The following is an 18,404-nucleotide window of genomic DNA, read 5'->3' as shown; positions in this document are numbered from 1 at the left end:
TGAACAGAAAATATTGAAACTGCTTGTGGGTATGAGGGTGCTATTATTTATTTGGAGATAGAGTCCACTACCTTATGCTATTAGCTGCATGTTATGTGTGCTGGATTTTGCATATTTGATGTTTACTTAACATGCACATCAGGTTCTTTTAACAATAGTGTTTTGGAGATGGTCTGGCTAAGTGCCCTCATCAGCCTCTTGCAAGGTTGTTCTCTGGGGTTGCAGCCAGTTAGTCTTTATGTGTTTTAAGCTCTAAATGGGCTACTGCTCCCACTCTGAAGGATCACGCCAAGCTGAACCAATGCCTGCTGGAAAAGTAGAAAACAGGATGCCAGCTGGCCAAGAGGGCTGAAAAGAGAGAAAAAGAGATAAAATCATTCTTACATCAAGAAACTGCCTTAGCAACATCCTCATCTACTGGGTGGGAATAGATCACGGTTGTCTGGTTGGTGCTCCAAATGGCTGAGCTCCCAAGTTACAGTTACGCCTTGCCATTGAAGGTGGAGTTGACAGAGATGTACAGTTGAGACACACTATAAATTAAACAGATGGATTGTGAAGTCCAGGCACTGTATCCAGCAATTGTTTCTCCCACTAGGGGAAAGTCTTACAAAAACTTCCCCTGGTGTTCAACAGGATTGTGGTGGTTCACTGCACTGCAACTTTAGAAAGGCTTTGGGTGATTGACTGGAGTGGGGAGAAATGAACTGGCACTGACACAATTCCCACCACTTGCACAGCAGTAAGGAAATTTTGTCTCTTAGGTAGGAAAAGAGGAGAGAATGATCTCCCCTCATTCACTGACGGGTTAGGGACAATGCTGTGGGAAAGGTCTTGGCACTTTCTGCTTTCAGTGTTTACGGTGCCAGAGGCACTGACCAGAAAAATTTGGTCATCCAGATTAGTTCTTGTTTGCTCTGCTGGCTACTGAGTGTCCAGGCAACATTTTTTGCCCTACAGGTGAGAGGCAGACAGGAGGGTAGGAGCTGAGAGAGCACCATCAGGCTGCAGAAGAGTATTTGCTGGATACAAGTTAGGAAGGAGCCTTTGTGAAAAAGAAGACGAGGGAGGAAGAAAAGGGCATAGGTATGCTGAAAAAGACTGAGGTAAAGAGAAATCCACAAAACTGCTCAGCTGGATCCATGGAGATCTAAAGTATTCCATATGTGGCCAGAGAAATGCGTAACAGTGCGTAACCATTTAATTCCAAGTAGCTTCGTGGGGATGGCACTGGTGGGAGAGGCAGTGTAGGTGTTTTTCCTACATTTAGTATACATTCAGATGTTATTTCAGGCCTGGAAATTGAGGCTGCTGAGCCAATTGATATTTTAAAGGTTGCCTGACTAAGAAGCGTATTAAAAAAGAAAACCTCAAATTTAAATTCTGGAAACAAGGACTTTAAAATAATGTTGGAAAAGCAACAAACACAAGGTTTTTTTCTTTGCAATTATTATAATAATTTTGGGCACCCTGCTAGGGAAAATATAATCTGTACTGTACTTGAGATTCTGCTGAATGTTTTCTAGCATTATGGTGGTTTTACATAAATTCAGACTTTCATAAGCCTGGCATGAAGGAAGTTAAAATAGCAAAACAAAATTGTTTAATTACTGATTTGTAGTAAGGTATTTAACAAATTTTACCAATATAAACAGTTGATATGTTTTATTCCAGTGGAACCTAGTATCTTCTTGGATTGAAGTGACCAATTTTGTCATGCTGGTGGGGACCATGGCACTGCAGGCTGTGCCAGTAATGACAGTTTCCACAAAGTAACTAGTGCAGCTAATTATCATCAATGTACCTACCACAAAAAAACTTTAGCCATAGCCATGCCATAGAAACAGATTTCATCTTGCTAGATTTGAATAATGCAAGTAACACTGCTAGACTAAAACAGATATTGAAGGGAAGAGACAATAAGGCAACTCTTTTTTTCCTTCCAAACAAGATTTAACTGCTGGTGACAGGGAAAGTACAGGACATCTTTCTAAAGCAGGTCTGCATAGTAAAACACACTTGGGAAAGGCAAATAAATACATAATCTCATTAGAAGTTATCCATAGAAGCACTTTTGCACGCTGGAGATACATGTTTATGCTGTCACACTGGAGCTGTAGGTGACCTGAAGAGGGATCTGCTCAACAGAAAAAGCAAAAGAGGGAAAACTGAACATTTAATTTTGTCTGACATTTTCTCTAGAGTAGTTCTGGAGTAAGGACTTTCTATAGCACAGTGCAGACATTCTTTCTGGTGTGTCCCTGAACTGAATTCATCATCTGGCATTTATTAGATCATGTTCTGTTGTCATGGAACAGTCATGTCACATGTATCACACACTCAGCATCAAGGCTTTCAGAGTAGGCAGAACAGTTTGCATGTTCAGAGTTCAACAGCCAGCAGAAAAAGATTACAAGGACCACAAGGCCTTGTAATTATAAAAACAGCTGTCAGGACTGCTGCTCAGATACAGGGCTTCTCAGAGGAGGTGCCAAGGAAGGACTTCCTGTGTGCCCCTGAAAACAGGGTAGGGCAGTGACACTAAAACAGGACCACAAACCAACTGTGGCACTGCTGAGACACAGCTCTGTGGCAGAGAATTACAAATGAAAACATCCTGTTTTGCTCAACAAATACTTTCTTCTCTCTAGTGCAGTGTGGTCTGGCATTACTGGAAATTCTAAATTCATCAACAGATATATACAAAATTGATAAAAAGTAATGGCTATTAAACTATCTTCCCAGATGCAATAATGTAATGTCTATTTTTTTGATTGCTCTTGGTTTACAGTCCAGATTTATATTCAGATTTATATGGTGCAGTCATGTAAGGATTATTCTGTTTGGAGCAACTCATCAAACTTGTGTGTTTCAAATGCACTGCAGCACAACTGGCTTAAGTTTTAGGTCAACCTCAGCATTTTTCATGAAAGGACAGTGGAATGGGACCCTTCAGCTATTATTCAGCCACTTCATGGAATATGCTACAGATCAGAAGTGTGGCCTTTGATAAGTTATTGCTTAAGTAAAAACATACTTCAAGCATTTATTTCTGTCACAACAGTAACTCCACTCCTGTCCAGGGGGAGGATATCACATAGTTGTAATTAACACAAAAAAAGCCCAAGATACATAATCTGTACCCGCATTTACATTTTTTGGAGCTCTCTGACAAAGGACAATTTAACTCGTGGCATTCCGAGTATTTTATTATGTTTTGCAAGTGAGAAGCAGGCCCTGCAGTCTTAACTAGCAGAAGTAGAGGTGACAGGAAATGGAATTTCCTAATTAGTTTCTGCAATGTATTAGATGATGTCATTGCCAGAGGTAGCAGAAACTAGACATGATGACTCGGATCTTTTCCTGTCCAATGCAAAGGATGGGACTAAGACAGCTATGTGAGAATCAGAACTAATTAAATTCAAGGCACAGACTTTTTATTGCTGGATGCTTGTACAAGTTTAGACCAAAAGGGCTGACTGAATCTTGGTCCAAGTAACAAATAAACTGGGTTACATTAAACAGCGCAGCTGTAGGTCTCTTCCAACTTGAATCCTCTGGACCTCAATGCCAGTAAACTTTGGTGGAGTTGAGTCATAGGAGCAATTTCTGTATCTAGAAATAAAGGATGCATGAGATGGCCGAAAGCTGGAACTCAAGCCTGGTATTTCAATCTTGATCTTCAGTATAAGCACGTGGAAAGATTCTAAATATCTCTATAAACAGATCAGAAATCTAGTTATCTTCCTATGGCATGACCCATTGGCAGCTGTCTAGAGGACAACATATGAAAACTCCATGGATAAAGCAGTATTTTGTCACTCCTTCCTAACTTCCAGTAAGGTGCAGCTTAGGGACATCCCAAGACAGTGATGTAACCTCATTTTTAACAGCCCCTCATAGACTTTTGCCTCACATCTTCATTAAGTTGAGAAACTGTTGCTTTTATTAAAACAAAGTCTAGAAGTTAAGGAGGACCACTTCTAACCCTATTTGGAAAAAATCCCTATCCATCATTTCCATTTTTCTCATCCCTTCCTCCCCACACAGGTATGTCTTTGGGATGGTTATAAAGTCATGCGGATAGCAGTTATGCACATTCTGGCTTTTCAAAAGGCTTTGTAGGCAAAAGACCTCAATTTAGTTTAGGGAACCAGTGATATTGGCATCATTAGACTGAAAAGTATTTTCTTTTCAAAAACCATGTATGTTCTTACACTGCTTGTTGGCTTTCTTAAAAGATAGATTCGTGATTAAAGGGGGAAAAAAACCCTTCTGTGACTGTGTAATAGAATCTATGCTCGGAGAATCTCATTTACACTCTGTAAGCTCAAGATGAGCAAGCTTTCTCCACTTTTGGCCAAGCAAGACTTTTGTGCTGCTCCTGCCCTGTTGAAATTAAGTTGAGGCTGCTGTCTGTGTGCTCCAAAGAACGGACTGAGCCCAAGCAATTCTTCTGCTACTATAGCCAGGTCATACAAGGACTCCCTGAAACAATATCTCAGCCTTGGCCATATTGATCACCATAACTGGTCTACTCTGGCCTCCAATCGGGAGGTCTGGAGACACACCATCTATAACGCTGCTGATGCCTTTGAGAACGCACACAGGATCACGCTTGAGGAAAAAAGACAACACAGAAAGAATCCTGCCTGAGTCTTTCTGCTGTGCCTTTTGCAACCAGACGTGTCTATCTCGTATTGGCCTTTTTAGCCACCAACGCGCTTGCAATAAACGTGGGTAGAGCCCTCCCCAAATCTTCGTTCGTGAAGCCTAGTCCTGAATGAATGAATAGCCAGGTCACCAAGACAATGCCCAGATGGCAATGGCACGGTCTATTCATGTCTGTGTACCAGCTGAGCAACTCCAGCTGTGAGAATATATGAAGAGATGTGAAGCCTTGAACATACTCTGGCTACAACCACCCTTCAGGAGCAGCTGAGACTCCCTCACAGGCTGCTATTCTACCTAGGAAAGAGCCCATATGAGTTTCTTTCCTTTGGACTATCCAGACAGGAGCACAGGAAACAACAGGTTAGACAGGGTAGACAGTTGATTAATTAGCACACAAACATGAAAACAGAATTTTGTCACAGCCTGAATGTATTATTTATCAAATAGCGTATTTCCCAGGAGCTTAAACTTTAAAGAAACCACAAAGAAAACAGAGTTCTGGATGCATCCTTTTGACAGACTGTATTTCACATTTTGGGCAATAATCTTGGCCCCTCTGTAGTTCTTTCAGCCAAAGTGTTCAGACCATTATGCCAAAAATCACACTTAAAACTCGAAATTTAAGCAGCTGAATCAGTGTCCTGCTTTTCTCAGTTTCTATTCAGAGTTGGATAGTTATTAATGTAACAAGAGATGAAGATACAAATATTTGCAAGGTATTTCAGGTAATGAGTGAGCGAGGAGCTTTTACAAAGGGAAAAAGACACGAGGGAACAAATCCATGTGGATTATGTAAGTGTTTATCCTTCACAAAGGCTGTTACAGAAATTTAGGTTGTTTTTTATTAATGCTTCTTCCAAGTACGAGTCATTAACAAGACCACTCAAAAGGTATGAATACTTACCCATTATGTTCCATGAGAAAAGTTACTCTCAGCAAAATGGTTGAATCTCTTTTCAGGCTGCCTGTACACACAGGCATACTGAGCTGTCAGCTGCTTTATGGGGAAATAATTCTAGAAGAACAAGAGCACTTGACAATGTCACCAATGCATAAAAGTAAGTAGTTTTTCTTCTGGTAGGAAACACAGAAGTCATCGCTTCATTTGTATGTTAAATTTATATTGTGCCAGTTCTGAAAGTTTTTTTTAATTTCTTTTAAGAATGCTTTCAGTAGAGAAGACCTATAACATTTTTCTCCAATCTTTGAAGTGTCTTCAGCCAATCACAAACCCTTCTCCCAAAAATAAGGCTGATTTGCACGTAACAAATGAGGAAACCAGTCTCTGAAATTAAGACTAACTGTATGAAAAGTTGTGACTTCAGGCTGTAATTCCTTCTGCTGGAGCTGGGAAAAGCTCATGAGAAACAGCACCAGCAGCAAATGAAGAATTCCCTTCAGGCAGGACTATATGAGCAGTTGGCACAACTGAAAGCAAAGGTGCAACGCTGTGGACAAGAGAGAATCACGTCTGCAGCATCACAGTTGCATTCTAGTCAAGTGGGTGGCATAACATTGTGTCCTTGGGGGAAAAAAGCGCACACGTTCCCATGACTGAGGACTGCAGCATAATACATATGGGCATGAAAGGTGAATGTTACAGATGACTGAACTGGTGTTTTTGAGTTGCCATTGCATTTCTTCCATGATTACACCTTTTTTTGTGAGACATTTCTTAAAAATTTAAAATGACATGGGAGACAGAGTAAAAGAACTGCAACGAAGAATTTCCAAGTTTTGCTGAATTATCAGCAAAATGAGACAGCTGGCCAAAGACCAGCAACAGCGCATCCCCTGAAATGACATCATTTGGCAGCAGCTCTTAAGTCTGCAGTAGTGTGTTCCTCCGCTTCAGGCCTTAGTACATAGTTCCTAGGGAACACATCATCCAGTTCTCTCTACTTTTAACCTCGTGAATTATATTAAACCCTCTTAGAAATAGGTAAAAGAACCGAAGGCAAGGAAATTTCTTTTATATTTTATATGAAGTGGGAAAGGAATTCAATATTGTCTTGTATGATGCCTCTACAAATACTTTTGGACACCAGAATTTCTGCTTCTGCTCGAAGAACCAGCTAGGTGCAGAATAAACCACAGTAAGAACTAGGACTTGTGTTGAAAAGCAAGAACAGTCCTACCCATTCTTCCTTTTTTTCTGAACTGAACTGCACAGAGAAAACACCATCACCACACTGGAAACACTTTAAATAGGAACAGAGAGATTTATGTATGTTAATCTGGGACACGGTTTTCCCCCAGCAGATGTAGCAACCTTCCCATTCATTTTGTACAATACCATACACTTGTGATACTGACTGGCACTCCTGTGAAAACTCCTGTCAACGCTCCTTGCACTTCTCCATACGCTAAAACTGTCCTTGCTCTAAGTTCAATCTTCCTTAAACAATGGAGCAGCTAAAAGAAAGCTTTAGCATATGAGAACTGAAGTATGGAAGTTTGTTTATACAAAAAAAAAGTAAATTACAAAGTGTTATGAAGAAAATTTATTTGGTCAATGAAAGGAAACCCAAACAAAACACCAAATTTTTGACAAAACCCACCAAAAACAAGAGTGAAGACAATGCACGACTGTTAATATTCCCTCTCCTGTCTCACTGAAGTTTTTCAGACCAATCACACCAGTAACAAGTCTTGGAGACTAGGGGCTTTTTAACATCAGTGTTCAATTTAACTTCATCTTGTCACAACCAAAGCGAAAGAGGTACAACTGACATGTAAATGCTGCTTGGAAAAAACATAGTAACTACTAGTAAAAGCAAAGATATTTCAAACTGCATTGCAGACTCGCTTTGTTGCAGCTGGCTGCTGCAGAGGGCACAGCAACTGCTGGTGTGCATTACGAACTACACATGCCTCAGAGATACTCTGGATACACTGGGAAAAACTGAAGCCAGAATTTTAGTTGTGACCCTCCTCTGCTGCCAGAAAGACAGATGAATATGTCACTATTAAATGAGCAGAAGGTTCCTTTGCCCTGTCATGGAAACACTGCAAGACAAACTACAGCCCCTCAGCACACAATGAGATGTAGCAGCCGTGCTTCACCGAGAGTCCTTGGAAGTATTCACGGTACCATTTTTAAGGAATCATTGGTTTTGAGGGGCCAGTTCTGCCTCTCTTACACAGACCACTTGTGTGCCTCACTCCACCTTGTTAACTACTAGTGGAGCAAACACAACTGACCAAAAGTAGAGAGAGACAGAAATGGAACCAAACAGCCTGTGCAGATGGATGAGTACACACAGAGGCACATCTACCTGCTTGTGTTTAAGGCTTGTGCATGTCATATGCAGGCGGGCACTGGAAAGCTGCACCTAAAACAGACATAGCCTGCAGGGCTACCTGTCTTTCATACCTCCATATACATTGTTCAGATGAAGTCTATCAAAATAATAAGCCTTCTGTAAAGCTTCAAACCCATAAGATGCTTTTTATTAGATAGCAAAAATCACTGCATGCACTGTCCCCTATAATGTTGTGTCCTCTTAAGTTTCTCTTCTGCTAAACAGACCTCTAACAGACAGGACCATATCAGGCTTCTGTCTCACCCTCCCACCCCCTTCATTAAAACATTTTTCCATATAATGTTGCTTTAGAATCAAACTTCTGTCAGACAAGCATCAGTCTGGAAGAAAAACTTCCTGCTTTATTATAAACCTTTGAAAAAGAATTCAAACATCTGGGCTACGGTAATTTGATAAGTTGTATCTTGGCCAGTGGGCTCCTGGTTCTCAAAAAAAATCCAAGATTAGCAGACATAACACTTCAAGCTGGGCTATGTGAAACAGGATCCAAATGCTACTATGTTAAGACTAAAAAATGGGATCACTCAAATTCCTAAACAGTAAGAGCAGACAATTCCTATGGTCTTTTTCTTATTTGCATCATTTTAAGTTTTCCCAGTTCACTGAGTATAGACATTGTTGTTTCTTGCAAGCATGGTCAAGGCAGGCGGGTATCAAACAAGTAAACACATGACTTAAGACACGTTTGATATTCCCATCCCTCCTATTACTACTTGACAACTGTATGTGGGTTGAACAGACAGTGAGCATTGCTGATAGACAGTGTAAAAGAAACAAAGGCCAAAGACACACATGCTGTCCTTGCCAGATTCTGCCCCAAAGCCCACCCAAAACCAAAATTGGCAGTTTGTTCTTTCAGCAGCACAACCTGACTGAGGCACAGTTGTGTGCCATGTCAGAGCACAGTCCAGGTACTCACAGCTTAAGGGGAATAATGGGCCAGTATTTGGGCTGCTTTTTGTCACAGTTCCTGTCAAAGATAAGCTGCATGGCAGCCTCCATTGCCTGGATTTTGGCAGCATCAGCACCATACAGTTTTTTCATTTCTGCCATTCGCCTCTCCCCAGGTCTTTCCGTAGGCGGCTCCACAGATCGCTCCGTCCTCCTGTGAAGGTCTTGATCAGCCTCCACGTACGGGTCCTCAGCTTCCAGCTGCTGCTGCCTCCCTAGACAAACAAACCATAAGAGATGTAAATTACTGAGCCATCAACCAATCATGCTTCAGTTTAGATTTTAAAAATATGACATATTCATATTTTTGCTGGGTCTTAAAAGGCCAAAATTCACACATTCTAGGGTGCAGCTGCACTCATTTTGCATTAAGACACATTCCCACTAAATATCATAATAAAGGCAGGCTGGAAGAAGTGGGAAGAAAGGAGGAAGACCCTGGAATTGAATCCTAAAATTGTAGCAAACCTCTGTATTAGTACTAGTAAGCAAAAATTAGCATTGCTTCATTTCTTCCCAACACACACATGCCCTGAAAAAAGAAAAAAACCCAAACAACCAAAAACTGAAACACAATCCCTCTACCAAGAAAACACAGAAACAACTCAACCAAAAAAATCCCAACTCACTCCCCCAACCAAAAAACCCCCAAACAAACAGGAAAGTTGCTTCCAAAGTAATGACTTAGCAGCTAAGAAAGGAAATAATGCACAGGACAATGCAACTTTAGCTGAAACACAGCCAAGAGAAAATGTAATCAGTTACTACTCTATGAAAATTAACAAATCGGTCTGTCATGTCTGCCATTAAGTGCATTCAATGACACACAGCTGTAGGCACTGTGTTCAGTAAACTATTCAACCTCATCCATTTCTCAAGGCTTGTGAAGTTCACAGCTGGCAGCCTTACTCTGTTGCTCTGAAGACAAACAAAACACCACCAACATAAATCCATGCCTCAGGTCTTTTAAAGAGGATTTAAAACAATTCACAGAGGCAAAACATTTGGACCAATCTGTCAACAAAAATTCTCTCTGGTAAGCCCAACTGAGAACTTGATTTTGCATGTCCAAACTTACCTCCACTTCCTGGGTGCTGCTTTGATGAAACAAATAATGCTCCGTGCAGTTAAAACAGCGTAGTTCTATACAAAACTCTCTTCTTATCAGGACATTTCTACAAGATGTAGAAAATCACCTGGCAGCTGAGCTCCTTTGCCTACCAATAACAAAGGACTGTCCTCAAAACTGCATAAGAGACACAGTTCACTACTAATGACAGCAGTTGGGTTTTGTAAATATCAAAAAGGACAGTGTCCACAGGTCAGAATGCATTAGACACACACAGGACATGCTTCTCAGTGTTTGCTGCCATGTACCTCTTCCCTCTTTCCCCTTAAGGCAAAGATTTAGCTTCCACAATGCACAGGACATCTGCAAACCCCAACCCAAAGTTAAGTATCCTGACAGATCTGTGTCAAACATCTGCAGTTTATTTTTATACTGGAAAGTACAGTATATATAGCAGCCAACTGCCTGTCAGCCTTCCTAAAGGAATTATCTCCTATACCTCATTCACATAAAATATATATTTTAAAGAATATAATCAGAAACTTCAGTTTTGGGATCTGTTTGTCTGACAGTGACATAGAAAGCTTTTGTTCTGTCCTCTGAAACGCCATTCACAGTTTTGTGCTGGTCGACAAAGGACAGAAGGCTTTGAGGAGTTATTAGCAATCTGCTCCAGAGAGCCGTTTTCTGTGACTTTGCTTTAAGGGCACACCCTGAACTGGCTGCACTGCCAGAATTCACATGGAAACATACATTAGAGTCCATATGTGCTTTTGGAAGAGTCAAATTTACTTGGTGTCAGGCCATTTTAACCAGAAGGTCTGAATTAAAGGAGGAGCTAAGACTGCCTACAGAGGGCTCAGCACTCTGAGGACAAGGTATAGCATCCAGGCAGTGACTACACAGGTCACTTGTGTCCCATTGAAACCGACTTCCTGGGACACCAATGTCTCTCCACAGCAAAACTCTGGCAAGGCAATGAACTGAACTCGTATTTGTTAACTCTCTTGGGCCACAAAGATAATTCCTTGTACTTCTGTATTGCCCATGGAAATTCTTTATTCTTTAGTTCCACAGCTGCATGCTAGAGACAGCTGCTTCCTCGCTTGCTTGCCATAGAATGCTCTCTGATAGCTCATTGCACACACTAATGCTTTATTATTAAGGAAAATCAGTTTCTCTGGAGATAGATAATGAATTCTTCTGTTTGGTAATTAAATAGGTTTGTAGCAGAGGCTTTATGATGGATGAGTGGATTACAGTTTAGGGCACATCAATCTCCATTTAGTAGCACTGAGCAGTTCATAAATCTGCAGATCCTACTAGTAACAATCAAAATAATAATACCAATTTAAATTCCGTTCTCAAAATTACCTGTTGGACAACTAGAGCACATGTTTTACTTTACACTAATCAGATGTACTGCCCTTAACTTTCTAACCTGACTTCTGCTATTCCACAGCTACTGGTTAAAAAAAGTCCCAGAGTGATTGCATTACAGTCTCAGACACATAAATCAGGTCTACAGAGTCCAGGCAGAGGCTTGGGACAGAAACTGGCTACAGGGACCCATAGTTTTTTGCACCAAAGGCTGAATTTGAGCATAGAGCACGACAGCTGTTGCTGGTAATACTACTGCAGCTGTGTGGAACATGTTGCAGTTTCAAATCCGTTATTTGAGGAGAGACACTACTGTGACAAAATCCACAGTCACAGAAAGAGTCATAGAATGTCTTGGGTTGGAAGGAACCTTAAAGATCACATAGTTCCAAACCCCCTGCCATAGGAAGGGACACTTGCCACTAGACTAGGTTGCTAAGAGCCTCATCCAAACCTGGCCTTGAGCACTTCCAGGGATGGGGCATCCACAACTTCTTCAGGCAACCTGTCCCAGTGTCTGACCACCTCACAGTTGACAGCACTATTTGCACTCAAAGACAATCAAGGAAAGAAGTAATGAAACCAAATGCTGCTTTTCCAAAAGCAGTATTTTCAGTCAAATATAGATATAAAGAATAGATAACGGCAGAGAAAGCATTGTCCTGTTGAGATGAACACTAAACTTTCTTTGGTGGGGCAGGGGCTGGGAAGTAGAACTTCTCTAATTTGCAGCAGTCTGGGTTCTTTTCATTACCTCAGAGTTTACTTTAAAAACAATACAAAGCAGTGCAACTTAAGCTAAATACGCAATTATTTCTTCACCGAAAAGATGTCAACAGGCATTTGACAATGGAAAAAAACCAACAAAATTATAAACTGTCTATAGCCCTGAGCCCACTGAGGTAACCAGAATTTCTCTGAAGCAAGGAACAAATACTCATCCATGAAGTAGGTAGCAAGGTTTATTCAAACACTAATTCTCAGCCTGCAGCAATGAAAAGTCCCCAGCTCATCCTCAGATCAGTTTCACATTCCACATTCACAAGTCATTGTGCTGCCAAGTTATACACATGAAACAAGTAATTTTTACACAGTTCTAAGTAGTTCCTCCTTCCAGTTCACACAGACTAAAATAAACATGCTTTCTTTTACAGCATTCAGCTTCAACTACTGGCAAGCTTCCCCCAATCATGGAACAGTATTTTGCAAATGGTCACAAGGCAGGCAAGCAGCTGCAGTGGTAATTGGTTCCTGCACAAAGGAAAAGCACTGCTGATGTTTTCCCAATTGGTCAGTTCCATTTCTTTTCAAAGATGCTCTTTCTCTCTCTTGAAGCTCTTTTCAAAATTAACTTATTCCTACCAAGTCCAGCTCTGCTGGGAAGTCATCATTACCTGGCCAAAACGAGTTGGGACACCTTTTTCCAAACACAGTAAAGATAATTTTTTAACCATGAAGGAAAAAAGTCAAGATCTATCATGGTTTAGCCCCAGCCAGCCACCAAGCCCCACACAGCCACTCGCTCATTCCTCCACCAGCAGGATCAGAGGGAGAATCAGATGAGTAAAACCTGGAAAACTCACGGGTAGAGATAAAGACAGTTTAATAGGGAAAGCAAAAGCCATGTACAGAAGCAAAGCTAACCCAAGGAATTAATTCACTGTTTCCCATGGTTGGGCAGATGTTCAGCCATCTCCAGGAGAGCAGGGCACCAGCATGTGTGAAGGTGACTTGGGAAGACAAATGCCATCACTCCAAACATCCCCTCCTTTCTCCTTCTTTCCCCCAGGTTTATATACTGAGTATGATGTCATATGGTCTGGAATATTCCGCTGGTCAGTTCAGGTCACCTGTCCCGGTTGTGTTTTCTCCCAACCTCCCATGCACCCCCAACTTCCTTGCCAGCGTGGCAGCACAGAGAGCAGAAGAGGCCTGGTCTCTGTGTAAACCATGCTCAGCAATAACAAGAACATCTCTACATTATCAGCCCTGTGTTTAGCACAAATCCAAAACACAGCCTCATACCAGCCATTGTGAAGAAAGTTAACTCTACCCCAGCCAAAACAAGCATATCTACTAACCCATACTGCATTCTCAGTGATTCCAGGACTTTTGAAAGAAAGTTTTCCCACCTTTTATGGAAGACTTTCCATCTGGCGTGTACAAGCTGAAAATCAAAGTGAACAAATACAGACAACTACCTCAATCCCCAGGGTCTGCCAGAAGCAGGATGAAGTATATTAAGTATTCACTGCATTTGGGCCTTCATATGCACACAAATGACCTTATATACTTTCAGCAAGACAATGACCTAAGCCCTTCAAGATATAAGCTATTTTCCCCACAAGCCCTTAGCAACTCAGATGTCTTATTTCTCCTTTTTTATAAAAATGTAATTGTCACACACTTGCCGTAAGTTTGATCTACTTCACTTTTCTTTCTTTGTAATATCCTTTGAGAAGCTTAAGCAGTAATAAAAAAAATTTCCTCTCCGGAATTTATCCTTTTCTTATTAAAAGAAAAAAAAAAAAACAAAACAAGGAAAAAACCAACCTCAAAAACAAAATCCAAATAAATTCCCTGATTTAGAAAAATGTCTCCATGGAGAGACTCTGCAACATTAAAAGGAGACAGAAGTAGGGAGGGGAATTATCTGTGTCAGATTTTTAATGAAAGATTCGTACCCAGCATTGTGTGGTTTCTCGTACCATTTTTAGCTCTCAATATTTATACATCCGACCCCTAGCTGACTGTAGCCAGTGACCATATGCAATCTGAACACGTTTCTTCTACAGCCAGCCTTCCCCACAGGTCCCTCAGTTCTCACACCCTGCAGTCTGCCATGTGCTGCCCCACACAATGGTAGCTACAGTAAGAGACTTGCTCCTCCTAAGTGTCACATGCCTTTACTGACTTTCAGTTTCTTGCTTAGTTGGCTCATGATTCTTCAAGGAAACACTGCACTTTACCCAGTCCCAATGTGTTTTTTCATCTCCATGATTTCAGACTGACCTATACCCCCTTCACACATCTGTTTGCTTATTTCAAGTGATGAATTATTTTCTGTTACTGCTGCGTGTGCACTTTCTGAGCTTTTCATCTTAAATGGTACCTGAGTTGATCTTGAGCAGCCCACACTAACAGAGTTAAAAACACTACCCATTTCTACTGATTAAAAACTCCTAGTTCTCTCTTTGAATGCCACTTCCCACGAGCCTATCTGCTGTGTTAAGTGTTCTGCCCACACAGGATTCTCACAAAATGCCAGCTCCTTCATCTTCCTAGGAAAGCTAAATACCTTTACCACAAACCTACATAAGAGTTTTCCAGAGGTGATAGAATCAGACCCTTTTATTGTGCCCATACTTACAGGAAGCAGGCATACCGTGGGGAAAATCAAAATCTTTGCCTAAAGGAATTCCAACAAAACAAGGATTTAAATCTGAGGATTTGTAAACAGGATATTCAAGGAGTTTAATTTCTGCAGAGCTCTACAGAGCTCTGGATTTCCAGAGGGTTGACATCTCAAGTACTACTCTTTATCAAGCGCAAAGATTTGCAGGACAAGAATTTCCAACAGTGGAAGCCTGCGAGATACAAACAATTGTGACTCACCCCCACATCTGTAAAGATAAAATATTCTTTATTCTTGGTTGCGGAAAACAGCACAGTGTTGCTTGGAACACTAAGTAACTTATAGAAACTGTGGAAACATATTGAAGAAAGAAAATAATGATTTTATAGCAGAATGAACAGCCTCATTCTAGGTATAAGTTGGCTTGGGGAAAATAGATTTCCATTTAAACTTATTCTTAAATTTAAAACTTTGTGCTTGCAAAAAATTGATGAAAGGATTCCCCATGACACCATGTAACTTTCCCCTTTCCGTTTTTAACAGAAGTCTGATCTCCAAAGACAGCTAGGCCATATCTTGCTATGCCAGCAGTCTCATCTACACAGAAAAATCAAATGCTGTAGCTGGCTCAAAACCACTGATTTGTAATAAAAATTACTTCCAGTGTGAGTAATTGCCTGTAATGTTAAGCTTTCAACAGTCACAACCACCACAAAGATACTGAAGGTATTAAAGCCCCAAGTATCTACACTGACAAAATTTCCATCTGCTAGTTGAGGAGGGAATAAGTTAAAAGAAACTGAATATTTCACCACATATATCTACAAGCAATGCAATATGCTCAAGAAAAAAGAAAATTTTCTGTTACAGGCCTTGAAGTAAGAGCAGATGTGATTCCTTGGCAAGCTTGTGGCAGTTTGAAACCATGGTTCCGTGGACATTTTCCTTTCCTCAGCTACAAAACCAGCTTATGCAATTTCTGCTCCTCTCCTTCTCCCTTAACTGCATGCTCCACCTCCCAGGCCCCTCAAGGATGACTTTACAACTGTGTAAGGGGCCACACAATGAATCCTAAAAGAAAAACAAACACCAACCCAATCCCCAAACAAACAAACAATCAAACCCAAACAAAAACCAACTAACCAACCAAACAAAAAAACCCCCCAGAAAACCCCAAACCCAATCCCAACAAGTTATATTTAGTTCTGGTACAGTTCAGTGTCCTGGCAACACCAGAGTAGGATTGAATATCTAAGAAGAAAAATTGCTTAACCTGGCGTTGGCACTGAGATTGAAGCACAGCCCAACTGAAACCTATTGGTAAGAGCAGGAAATAGTCTCAGGTGAGAGACTGCACTCTCTCAGACTCAGCTGCAACAGGCTGCCTAAGCAGACAGCAAACAGATTTTACAAATCTGAAGTACTCTGATACCTTCTCTTTCACTGTAACCCAACTTTTCTACACATTTTGAAGAGGAGAGCTCTGTAGAAACAGGACAAAATTACTTACCAAGAGAGCAAGTGAAGAAAATTACCTTTGAAATAAAAACGAACAGAAAGGAAGGAAGGAAGGAAGTTTAGAACTAAGGTGTTCCATTTTCAGGTTTGCTGCTGGGTGGTACGTATCATTCTCAAGTTAATTAAGCACATGCCGCACTCTAATTAGTCCGTCTTACCTGAATGTTTTAAAGAATTAATTACCTCATATTATTTTGTTATTTGGGTTAAGTAACTGGCGGAAGGTTTTACAGCTAACAGGAGAATAAAGAGGCCGATTTTTGTTTTAGAAATAGGATTAAAAACTGAGAAGGATTGTTGTGTGGTCTCCAAAACAAACTGCCAACAATCCTACATGGAAACAATATAAGCCTTCATGTCCATGTTTACACTCGCACTAGGCTACAATGGTTATTGCCCAGCTAAACATCAAATCACCTTTCTTTTATTTTCTTCTCTTACCTTCACAATGAAACCCTTAAAAAGGGATATTCTTATTCCAACCAGAAAATGAACTGAAACAATTAAACCCTATGAACACGAAGCTAGTCCAGTGGATCCTCAAGAGAAAGCCTGCTCTAGAAATTTGAATGCTCTTAATGTAAATCCTAATCAGGCATTCGCTCATCTAGGATAGAAAACACATGGGTGAGCCCAGCGTAATCAGAGTCTGTATCACACCAGAGGCACCAAGGTGTTCAGACTGCGCTGGTGCCATCTGACAGAATTAAACTGCGGGGAAGTTGCTGACGGATCACTGCTTAGAAATTAGTACAGGATCAGGCACTGGCAGATGCCTCTAGTAAGGATCAAGTCTACAGCAATAAGACTAAATACAGACCAGCTGACTCTGCACTCCCATCCCCCAAAACAACTCCAATCTGTCACTGATGGCAACAATGCTGATGCCAGACAAAGACAACACTGCTAGAGTAAACAGAAGGATTACTTAAATCTATATATAACTATATCTACACATACATGTATGGCACAGTCAGAGGAGCTGGAACAAGGAAATGTTCAAATTTAAAAGTGCTTCTTTAAAAGCAAACCAGAATGCTGAAGAAACATGAGTTTCACAATAATTTTTTATGGGTACCTTGAATAGAAATTAAGCATATGCACTTGGAAGAACGTGTTTCACGATGCACAGAGTGCTAGACAGCTAAATTATACTGAGTTTGGTGTTCTCAGGAAAATAAAAAGGAAGCAGCCTGTGTTAGTCTTCTAAATCAAACTCACACATTTGAACTTCACACTGAAATTTCTTTCTTGACTACAGCCACAGACTACAGTGCTGAAGTGAAGTTTGGTTTATTGTCTGATATGACGAAGCTATGTTATCAAAAACATTTCAAAAACATTTTTTTGGAGAGCAACCTGTAGCCATGTTGCTGATTTTTCGGAAGGAAGTATACTCAGACTATGAACTGACCTTTCAGTTAACTGGCACGTCCATAATTTAATATTACCACAGACATGCAGAATTAAATAACAAGGTCTGATCCAGAGAAAATTAATTTCAGCAAGTAAATACGCATTTTTTCCATGCTGCCAGTAAACTGTGTGTGTGCTGCATTTGGAAAGAGATATCTGGAAAGAGGGTCAAACTAAAGGAATCAGTTAAGCATATCACAACTTGTGAAAGAAAGGGCTGAGGGGCAGCTTTGGAAACTATGACCTTTTCCATTTCTCATTACTCATTTCAGCACTCTAGTAAATTAAATGAAATATACTTAAATACATGAGGGTAACTGCTATGCCCAGTGTTAAAAACACAACAAAAACATTGGGAAAATATGCCAGAGGAAATCTGCAGATGTCCGTCTATTTTACCTTCTGCAAATGGAAAATGTTTGACTTCAGAAGTAATTCCAGGGTTGGGTGCTGGAGCAGAAGTCAGCACTGTCTGCTTTCAAAGAGGCAGCTGGCATCCCACCCTGTAGAAAGTCAAGTTGTACTTCTTAGCACTCAGGAGCTCCATCTCTCCTGTCACTTCGATGGGATAATTCACACATGAAGCAAGTGTTTCAGCGACTTGATGAAGAGAAGACTTTATACAAGGAGAGCCATCAGACTAAAAGCCCATCTAGCCTGACAGCCTGTTCAGGACAGAGGTCAGTACCTAAGGCCAAGGGAAGAACACAAAAGC

At 40.8% G+C, this 18,404-nt stretch overlaps 1 protein-coding gene across 3 annotated transcripts in view; it reads right to left on the bottom strand.

Annotated features, from left to right (window-relative positions):
* Positions 1 to 5,144: 5,144 nt before the first annotated feature.
* Positions 5,145 to 18,404, bottom strand: part of GEMIN8 (gem nuclear organelle associated protein 8) — a 29,924-nt gene continuing 16,664 nt past the window's right edge. For 2 of the 3 annotated variants that reach the window (XM_027644704.1, XM_027644710.1), the window contains one exon: positions 5,146 to 9,166. In XM_027644704.1, coding sequence (XP_027500505.1) covers positions 8,916 to 9,166 — 251 coding nt within the window. In that variant the 3' untranslated portion in view covers positions 5,146 to 8,915. Of the gene's footprint in view, positions 9,167 to 18,404 lie in introns of all 3 variants that reach the window. The other variant, XM_027644721.1, reaches the window with a different exon arrangement.

Source organism: Corapipo altera, unplaced genomic scaffold, assembly GCF_003945725.1.
Source record: "Corapipo altera isolate COAL_440 unplaced genomic scaffold, ASM394572v1 0, whole genome shotgun sequence".
NCBI lineage: Eukaryota > Metazoa > Chordata > Aves > Passeriformes > Pipridae > Corapipo > Corapipo altera.
This window is presented reverse-complemented; position numbering and strand designations above follow the sequence as displayed.